The sequence below is a fragment of the Muscardinus avellanarius genome (assembly GCF_963383645.1).
Source record: "Muscardinus avellanarius genome assembly, chromosome: 5".
NCBI classification, from domain to species: Eukaryota; Metazoa; Chordata; class Mammalia; order Rodentia; family Gliridae; genus Muscardinus; species Muscardinus avellanarius.
This window is the reverse complement of record NC_137790.1, coordinates 94,814,096-94,825,025: the sequence shown is the minus strand read 5'-3', so window position 1 is coordinate 94,825,025 and position 10,930 is coordinate 94,814,096. Positions and strand designations below refer to the sequence as shown.

The following is a 10,930-nucleotide window of genomic DNA, read 5'->3' as shown; positions in this document are numbered from 1 at the left end:
CTGTCTCAGCCTCCCAAGCACTGGGATTACAAGTGTGGGCCACCACTCAGCCTGGCTGAGTGATCTCTGTCAAACTTACATTTAACAATCACTTAATGGGCTAGGTATGTAGCTCAGTGGGAGAATGTTTGCCTAGCACACTGGATTGCCTTGGGTTGATCCCTAGCACCTAAAAGGAAAAATAAAACCAATTGTTAATTATCTGTGCACTCTGTTAGGCACTAGGGATACAGAGACAAGTGACTAGCCTAATATTTGGTTTCTCAGATGTCATGCTTTGTACCAACAGAGGTACAACCACGCCTGGCTACTTAGCAGTATTCTCAGGGCCTTAACACAAGAGTCTAGTATGAAATAACTCCATAAAGGAGCCTGTGTCCGAGATTGGATTAGGGTGGGTGGGAGTAGGACAAAGTCTCCTAGAGGGGCGATTTCAGCTTCCTTGCCTGAGAATAGGTACCGGTATCCCCTAATATGTGTTGTAGTCAGCAGTCTTGTTGCTGTGATCCACACACCTGACACACACAGCTTAGGTGTAGAAAGATTTCTTTGCTTATGGTTTCAGAGATTTCAATCCATGCTATACCAGCTTCCAAGCGGAAGGTCCTTGGGGCATAGTAGGGGGGAGCAGAGAGAGGGGTGAGAGCTTGAGTCAGATCTTGGTGGCAGGAAACAGAAGAGAAGGAAGCTGCAGGAGCTGGCTAGGGAAAATACAATCCACAGCCACACTCCCAAGAACCCTTCCCCAGCAACCAAGTCCTGCCTCTCACATGGCTGCCCAAGGTCTAGGGGATGTTTTAAATCCAAACTGACATCATGGTTTGACTAATGTTTTTTTCCCAACTTTGCAACACCGCCAGACCATTACAAAGTCACTACAATTGTGTTTTGAGTTTTGATCTTTTTTTGGATATAGATATAATACTCTTTAGATCCTAGACAGTGGCAGCAAGCCACAGCTTCTGTCAGCCCTGTGATCACAAGAGTGAACAACCAGTACTCTACCTACTGTTTCAGTAAGCTAAGATATGTGTTGTGTGTTTTTAACACAGTATTTTTAACTTACTATGGGTTTGTCAGGATGTAACCCCATCATAAATTGAGGAATATCTGTATTAGCTTTGGATGTGAACAGTGTGCAAAAATTCATTCCTGGTAAAGAACCATAAATGGCGAGATGTATTTGGAGTAGTGTGAATAGTTGAATTTAAGGTATTCAGGAACATTGGTAACAAGGGGATAGAAAAATAATCTGAAAACAGATTTTAAGGAATGATATCCAGAATACAAATAAAAGCATGACTATTAGACTAGCCTGAGAGAGGAATATTCCCCAAAGTGTTTTTTGTTGTTGTTGTTTGTGTGTGTGTCACTAGGGATTGAACCTAGAGGCATTCTACCTCTGAGCTACTCTCCCAGACTGATTTTATTTCTTTTTTGGAAACAGGACCTCACTAAGTTGCTGAGACTGGCTTTAAACCTGTGATCCTCCTGTCTCAGGCTCTCAAGTACTAGGATTACAAGTGTGTGCCACCATGTCTGGCAAGGTGTTTTTTTTTTGTTGTTTTTTTTTTCAGTGAAGCAAAAGGCTGTGATAGCTTCTAGGGTTTGAACTGATTGACTGGAAAGCAGGCCTCTGAAGTGGGCATGTGGTATTTGAGTTTCATAGTCGTCAGAAGTGTTCTGATTACTATGACTGTATAATAAATTACCCAATCTTAACAAATTAAAAACAACACTGATTCTTAGTCAAGAATTTAGACAAGGTACTGTGGGGATAACTTCTCTTTGTTCCATGATACCTGGAGCCTCATGAAGGTTGGAGGTAGCTCAACAACTTGATGGTTGGAATCATTGAAAATCCTCCCTCATATGTCTGGCACCTGCCCTGGGATGAGTGGAAGGCTAGGAGTGTCAACTAGAGCACCCAGCCAGAGCTCTGTATTTAGATTGACTTCCTTGCAGCTCAGCAGATTTGGAGTGATTGGACTTCTTACATGGCTAGACTCCAAGTGCATGTGATCCACTAAAAAGGACACACGATTCATTGCCTTTTATGCCTGGTCTTGGAAGTCATCCAGTGTCACTTCTGACGTGTATTATTTGTTGAGGCAGTTACAAAGCAGCACAGAAATAAGAAGATGGGACATTAGATCCCATCTTGTAATGGGGGAGTATCATAGAATTTTGACTTGTGATTTCAGAATTGCCCCAAGAATTGAAAAAGAAAAGTTAAGGATCATTTATCAGAAAGGTGGGATTTGTTTCCTGGTACTTTATTTTTTTCTAAATATACATTACTTGCATTCTTATTAAGTGAGGTGACTAACATTTTTGTAAAAAATACAATCTGGTAAAATTGAAACCTAGTAAAAGAAGTCTTTTTTGTTACTATGTTTTTTCATGTTTCTAAATATTCTTTAGGACAAGCAGTGGGAAGAGCTCTGTTATCAATGCAATGTTATGGGATAAAGTTCTCCCTAGTGGGATTGGCCATACAACCAATTGCTTCCTGAGTGTGGAAGGAACTGATGGAGATAAAGCCTATCTTATGACAGAAGGATCAGATGAAAAGAAGAGTGTGAAGGTACAATATTTAACTTTTAGCAACATAATGTATCTGAAAGAATGTCCTTGCAGTTTTAAAATTTTATAAGACATCTGTGTTGCTGGAAATGGAAAAATTGTTAATATTTCTATTTACAAAGCCATCACCAGTATTTTGAGTTCTCTAAATTTTTTTTTGCTTCAGAGCTAAACCAATGGAAGGGTAAAACCTTTCTTTATCTGAACGTAATGTTGGTATTTAATCTCAAATTTTTGTCTTTTTTAAACTTTGTTTAAAAAATTGGACCATGGAAAATTTTTTTTTTTTTCAGTTCTGGGGATTGAACTCAGGGGCATTCTACCTGAGGTACACCCCTTGCCCTATTTTTTATTCTTTATTTTAAAACATGGTCTCACTAAGTTGCAGAGGGCTTTACTAAGTAGCTAAGGCTGGCTGAGAACCTGTGATCCTGTCTTAGCCTCCCAAGTACTGGGATTACAAACATGCACCACCATGCCCAGTTTCATTTTAGGTTTTGCTAAACTGTAGGTGAAGTCATTAATCTACTTTGCTGTTTGACCTAGGTCAGACAACCATCTGTATTATTTACCTCCTTTGACCGAGCATACCCTTCAGATTAGTTATAAGAAAAAATTTCATTGTGTTTATGAAAATACCTTTCAGACTTATAGCCTGTATTATTTATTATTATTATTATTATTATTATTATTATTATTATTATCATCATCATCAGTGGTACTGGGGTTCCTGGAAGCCCTTCTACCTCCGGGCTACACTCCCAGACCTATTTTATATTTTTGAAACAGGGTCTCTTATGCCAGTGTGGCTGGCTTCGAACCTGCGTGATCCTCCTGTCTCTGCCTCCCAAGCACGGGGATTACAAGCGTGCGCCACCACGTCTGGCAATAGCCTGTATTATTAAAGGAATCACTATTACTTTGTATTTAAGACTTACCAAATTAGAATTCAAACTACTATGGCTTTAAAATCTCAAAGGAAAATGAACTTTATGGTTTTTTTTTTCTTTTGGTAGAACTGGGGATATTAAAGCCTGGTATGGTGTCACATGCTTATAATCCCAGTTCTTGGGAGGCTGAGACAGAAGGATCACAGGTTTGAGACCAGCCTCAGCAAGTAGAGAGACTCTTTGTGTGTGTGGTACTGGAGATGGAACCCAGGGGCATTCTAACTCCAAGCTACATCCCAGCCCTATTTTTTATTCTTTATTTTGAAACAGGGTCTCACTAAGTTGCAGAGCCTCACTTAATAGCTGAGGCTCTCTTCGATCCATGATCCTCCTTTCTCAGCCTCCCAAATGTTGGGATTACAAGTGTGCGCCACCACTCTGGGCTTAGAGAAACTCTTATCAACCTAGCGAGTCCTTGTTTCCAAATAAATAAATTTGGGCTGGGAGTGTAGCTCGAAGGTATAATGCCTTTGGGTTCCTTTCCTAATACCACACACACAAAAATATTAGCTGGCTGGGATACTCTATTTAAAAATATTAGCCAAGCCGGGCGTGGTGGCGCACGCTTGTAATCCCCGCGCTTGGGGGGCGGAGACAGGAGGATCACGCAGGTTCGAAGCCAACCGCGCTGGCGTAAGAGACCCTGTTTCAAAAATATAAAATAGGTTTGGGAGTGTAGCCCGGAGGTAGAAGGGCTTCCAGGAACCCCAGTACCACCAAAAAAAAAAAAAAAAAAAAAAAAATATATATATATATATATATATATATATTAGCCAGGCCGGACATGGTGGCTCACACCATGTCCAGCGCTTGGGAGGCTGAGACAGGAGGATCTGAGAGGTTCGAAGCCAACCTCAGCTACTTAGTGAGGCTCTCAGCAACTTAGTGAGACCCTGTTTCCAAATAAAATATAAAATAGGTCTGGGAGTATAGCCCAGAGGTAGAAAAGCCCCTGGGTTCCACCCCCAGTACCACACACACAAAAACAATTAGCCAGGCATGGTGGCACATGTTCATAATCCCAGTACTTGAGAGGCTGAGACAGGAGAATCACAAATTTGTGAACAGCCTTATTAACTTTGTGAGGACTCTGGAATTTAGTGAGACCCTATTCAAAATAAAGAAAAAATAGGACTAGGAGTGTAGCTCAGAAGTAGAAAAACCTCCTGGGTTCAATCCCAAATACCATAAATAAAAATAAACAAATAAATCTTTTATTTTTCATAACTTTCTATCTACTTGCAGTTCTCTTCCTTCATTGCTCTTTTTTTCCTTCTACTCACAAATTTAAATTTGTTTTAAGTAGTGGCTTGCTTTAAAATATAAATAGACTTTGAATTATGTATATAACAGATTACTTGGTAAAAGAAACACAGCAATAATAGCTGATACCTCACTGACCAGTTGCCTGCACCAGGAAGTATTCTAAACACTTGTAATAACTTATTTCTCAACATGATTCTGTCAGATCAGTACTTTTACTGTTGTGGGATAGGTTGCGGGGGTGGGGGGATGTGTGTGGTGTGTGTGTGTAGGGAGAAGTAACCCCCCACCACCACCACCACACAGACAGACAAACAGAAAAACCGTGGATTCTTGTCCTAAGCTAAAAATAAGTATTCATCACTTGGACAGCTGCTGAAGATTTAAAGAAGTTTATTAAAAAGATAGAAATATAGGAATAGTTACAGCCCTGTGCCGGAGCGGGGCACAGGGGGGCAATTTGAATGAAAATGCCAAAGAACTCCAGTTTACTGAGTTTTTATCCTGTCTAAGTCCAGCAGGTCCCTCTGATTTCTGGAGATCATGTTACCCCTTATCTCCAGCCGAATTTATGGCCTAAAGGGGGAGGCATCTCTGTCTCCAAACACAGGCTCAGATTTATGGCCTGAGGGGGGAGGCATCTCTGTCTCCAGACACAGGCTTTTACCTTTTGTTTTATCCCCCAAAATGTGTGAAGTTGTTCTTAGGAATGCAAAGACACATTTTTCTCCTGGCTTCTAGCCTTCCTTTCTTTACAAATGAAATTACAAGTCTCTTCTTGTTAGCTAACCCTGGCTTTCTTAGTAAAGAAAATATATTATAAAATTGGAAACCTTTCCCAATACTGACACATTACTACATTTTAAACCCTCTTCCCACTACCAGTACATTACTATTTTAATTTTATAGGTGTGCCACCAAGATTTTAGTATAAGTTTACAAATCTTTCAAAATGTCTACTAAAAGCTGGGCAAAAACCAACCTAACATATCACAGTGGAAATTTTCTTTAGCCCCCATCCATAACTGTTGGACAGATTTGAAAATAAATGTTTCCCTTTAAAATTTAGTTCAAAATTGCAAAAGGGCCATGTGTGCTGATACCTTTTCATTTATTTTATTTAAAACCCTCTGTATTTATTGTATATTTAATGCATACATGAAGTATATTAAGATTGGACTACACATTAATTTCATAAATTAATGTATGTGAGAAGTCATCTTGAGAATTGGCACATGCCTGTAATACCAGTACTTGGGAGGCTGGGACAGGAAGATCGCAGATTCAAAGCCAGCCTTAGCAACTTAGGCTCTCAGCGTGGTGGAGCACGTTTGCATTGGGAGGAAGAGACAGGAGGATCAAAAGTTGGAGAACAGCCTTTGCAAATAGTGAGACACTCATCAACGTAGGGAGACCCTGTTTCAAAATAAAAGTTAAAAAAGAATTGGGCCGGGGGTGTTGCTCGGGTAAAATGCTCCCAGGTTCAATCTCCAGTGCCACAATAAACAAACAAAAACTTCAGGTATTCTAAGATTGTGCAGATGGTTTTATTTCAACTTTTATTTGTGTGTGTGTGTGTGTGTGTGTGTGTGTGTGTGTGTGTGTGTGTGTGTGTTACTGGGAATGGAACCCAGGGACATTCTGTCTCTGAGCTATACCCCAGCCCTATTTTTATTTTTTTAAACAAGTTCTCACTAAGTTGCAGAGGGCCTCACTAAGTAGCTGAGGCTGTCTGTGAACCCACGGTCTTCCTGTCTCAGTATTTCAAACTATTTGAAGTTCTTCCTTTTATGAATATTTTGCAAAAATTGGTATTAAGTCATAGTATTTAACATTTTTTTTATTGAACCTTATTACCAGTATGTTTTTTTCTTCTCATTTTTCCCCTGCCTTAGACTGTTAATCAGCTGGCCCATGCCCTCCATATGGACAAGAACTTGAAAGCTGGCTGTCTTGTACATGTGTTTTGGCCAAAAGCAAAATGTGCCCTCTTGAGAGATGACCTGGTTTTAGTAGACAGGTAAGGTTAGGAATGAATTATGTCTCCTCTGTATGTAGATTTACTTCATAGACTAATGCTGCTTACTTTAGCATATGGTACATGAAGTTTGTTTTTTGTGGTACTGGGGATTGAACCCAGGGGCATTTTACCTCCAAGCTACACCCCAGCCCTACTTTTTATTCTTTATTTTGAAACAGGATCTCATTAATTTGCAGAGCTGGTGGTGAACCTGCTATCCTCCTGTCTCAGCCTCCCAAGTACTGGGATTACAAGCATGCGCCACCACACCTAGCTTACATAAAAGCTTAAAATGTTTATTTGCCTTGTTCTCATTGAAATTGTAGAGGAAAGATCAGGTATTGGTGTTTGGGTTTTTGTTGTTGTTGTTTTTGCCAGTTTGGGGATGGAACCCAGGGGCATTTGACCTCTGAGCTATACCCCCTGCCCTATTTTTTATTCTTTATTTTGAAACTAGATCTCACTGAGTTGCAGAGGGTCTCACTAAGTAGCTGAGGCTGTCCACGAACCGTAATCCTCCGGTCTCAGCCTCCAGAATGCTGGGATTACAAGCATGCGCCACCACGCCTGGTACTGGGGATTGAACCCTGGGAATTCTACCTTTGAAATACACCCTCAGCCATATTTTATATTTTATATTTTATTTTGAGCCGGGCATGGTGGCGCACACTTGTAATTCCAGCGCTTGGGAGGCTGAGACAGGAGGATCACACAGGTTTGAAGCCAGCCTCAGCTACTTAGTGAGGCTCTCAGCAACTCAGTGAGACCCTGTTTACAAATAAATAATTATTTTGAAACAGTGTTTCACTATGTTGCTAAAGCTGTTTACAAGCTTTTGATCCTCTTCTTTCAGCCTCCCAAGTACAGTTATTACAGGTATACTCCACTATACCCAGCTAGGTTTGGGATTTTTTGTTGTTGTTCTTTTTGTGGAACTAGGAATTGAACATAGGTGTGTTCTACCTCTGAGCTACAGTCCCCCCTCCCTTCTGCCACCTTATTTTCTTTTTATTTTAAAACAGGGTCTTGCTAAATTAGTTGCTGAGGCTGTCCTCAAACTGTAGTCCTCTTGTCTCAACCTCCCAAGTACCAGGATTAAAGGCCTGCATCACCACTTCTTTTTTGTTTTATTTATATAATCTAATTCTATTACAAGAAATTTTAAAGATAGCCACTTCTTTTTTAGTTCCTTAAGGCAAATTTTGTAGCTCAGATATAAGTGGGAGTTAAAAATACCTGACTCAAGATATCTGAATAGATAACTTTATTTATGTATCTACTTGTTTTGGGTACTGGGAATTCAATCCAGAGGTGCTCTACCTCTGACCTACACCCTACCATTTTTTAAAATTTTATTTTGATATAGGATCTTGCTAAGTTGCCCAGGCTGGCCTTGAATTTATGATCCTCCTAGTCCAGCTCCTGGAATTACTGGTGGTGCCATGGCACCTGGTTGTCACTTGGCTCTTAAGACAAAATTAAATAATATTGTTGATCATATAGCTTTTTTTTTTTTAAGTTAATAGGAAGCTGAGCATGGTGGCACACACTTATAATCCCAGTACTTGGGAGGCTGAGACAGGATGATCTGGGTTTGTGGCCAGCAACTTGGGAGGCCCTCCGTAATCTAGTGAGACCCTGTTTCAAAATAAAGAATAAAAAATCAGGCTGGGAGTAGAACTCAGAGGTAGAATGCCTCTAGGTTCAATCCCCAGCACCATACATATCAAAAAGTTAATAGAATGCTTTTTGAATTTTTTCAATGCTTTTGATTAATTCATATTTATGATGTGTGTTTATTATTCTTTTTTGAAGATATAAAGAAGTTTATTAGAAAGATAGAAACATAGAAAATAGAAATACAGCCCCATGCCAAAATGGCATGGGGGGGTGACTTGAAATAAATACACCCGTGTGTTTATTTTTAAATGTTTATTTTTGTGGTGCTGGAGATTAGTCCCAGGGCCTTTTGCATTTGTGATTGTGTGTGTGTGTGTGTGTGTGTGTGTGTGTGTGTGTGTGTGTGTGTGTGTTTGTGGTGTGTGTGTGTGTTTTAGTGGGTATTGAACCCAGGGGTATTCTACCTCCAAGCTACACCCTCCTTGGACTTTTTTATTTTTTCTTTTGAAACAGTATGTCAGTAGGTTGCTGAGAACAACATTTCCAAGGCTGGTTTCAAACCTGAGATACTGCTATTTCAGCCTCTCAAAGTACTGGGATTATAAACATGTGCCACCGTGCCTGGCTCTCAAGCATGCTAAGAAAGTGATCTACCACTGAGCCATACCTCAGCCTTAGATGTGTTTTTAAAATCCACCTCCTAGCTGAACATGGTGGTGCATACCTGTAATCCTAGTACTTGGGAGGTTGACAGGAAGATCACAGGTTTGAGGCCAGCCTCAGCAACTTAGCAAGGCACTCAGCAACTTAGTGAGATTCTGATTTAAAATAAAAAAATTTAGAAAAAGGAGCCTGGTGTGTAACTTAGCGGTGAAATGCCCCTGGGTTGAATTCCCAGTACCAAAAAAAAAAAAAAGTCATTTTATAACACTGGTGCTTAGTAACATATCTGTTGGGTTTCATTGTTTTTTAAAATCTTGGTTTGCTTTTGTTTGTTTTCTAGTTAAAATTTCAGTGTTCAAAGCTGGGTGTGGTGTTGCATGCCTGTAATCCCAGTACTTGGGAAGCTGAAAAAGGAGGATTGCAGGTTTGAAGCCAGCCTCAACAACCTAGTGAGACCCTGTTTTAAACTAAACATAAAAAAAATGGGGTTGGGATGTAGTTCCGAGGTCAAACACTCCTAATACTTAGTTCCCAGTACCACACACAAAGTAAAATAAAATTTTGGTGTTCTATGAAAACCATTTTTTTACTGGCACTTTGTAGTCATACATCTTAATGGAGTACAAGATGGTAGAGGCATACATGTACACATCACTCATTTATCCCTTCCCTAATTCCCACCCCAGTTCATCCCCTCTCCTTCCTTCTCATGTTTGGCTTAGTGATTAACTTTGATATTAATCACTAAGTGATTTGACTTTTTTCACTAATAACTTAGTGATTGCTTTTGGTATGTTTGTGAATGTACATCATGCACATTAGGTAACTTCCCTTTTCCCTCTTATCCCCTTCAGTTAGATCACCTTATTTGCTCATCTATGGTTTCTCATTTTTCATCTATAGTTCCTCCTATGACCTTTTTCTCCCTAGCTTCCATTAGGGAGAACATTTGATTTTTCACTTTTTGTGACTAATTTCACTTAGCATAATGTTCTCCAGTTTCATCCATTTCCCTCCAAATTATGGAATTTTGTTCTTCTTTATGGCTGAGTAAATTTCCATTGGGTACATACCTCATAGGTTTGTAATCCATTTATCTATTGATGGACATCATGGCTGGTTCCATAGTTTGGCAGTTGTGAATTATGCAGCTATAAACAGATACACATGCATTAGTTTGGTAATTGGGTTTTCATTCTTTTTGATAGATACCCAGAGGTGGTATTGCTCAGTCATAAGGTAGGTTTATTCTCATTCTGAGGACCCTCTATACTGTTTTCCAAAGTAGTTGCTCTTATTTTCAATTCTACCAACAATGTATTAGAGTTCTCACTTCACCATATCCTCGCCAGCATTTGTTGTTGTTTGTGTTTGTGTTTGTTTTTTGCAGTACTGGGGATGGAACCCAGGGACAGGGGCATTCTACTTCTGAGCTACACCCCCAGTTCTATTTTTTATTCTTTGTTCTGAAACAGTCTCACTGAGTTGCAAAGGGCCTCACTAAATAGCTGAGGCTGTCCTTGAACCCTAATCTTCCTGTCTCAGCTTCCCAAATTCTGGGATTACAAGCGTGCACCACCTGCTGGACTGTTGTTTTTTTTTTTTTTAATGATCGCCAGTCTAGTTGGAATTTGGTGAAATCTCAAGGCAGTTTTGATTTGCATCTCAGATTACTAATGATGTTGAGCATTTTTTCATGTATTTATTGGCATTTGAATTTCTTCTTTTGTAAAGTTCGATTTAGTTTACTTGCCCATTTTTTACTGCATTATTGTTTTCTTAGTGCTGAGTTTCTTGAGTTCTCCCATTCTGTCAGCTCTTTGTTGAG

The 10,930-nt window shown here is 39.7% G+C and overlaps 1 protein-coding gene across 1 annotated transcript in view; it reads left to right on the top strand.

Moving 5' to 3' along the window:
* The window catches only part of MFN1 (mitofusin 1), a gene marked incomplete at its 3' end in the record, with an annotated part of 56,500 nt that overhangs the window by 3,652 nt on the left and 41,918 nt on the right, over positions 1–10,930 (top strand). Inside the window, exons 4-5 of the mRNA XM_080695832.1 lie at positions 2,425–2,587; positions 6,695–6,819. Of these exons, the coding sequence (XP_080551958.1) occupies positions 2,425–2,587; positions 6,695–6,819 (288 nt within the window). The remainder of the gene's footprint in view (positions 1–2,424; positions 2,588–6,694; positions 6,820–10,930) is intronic.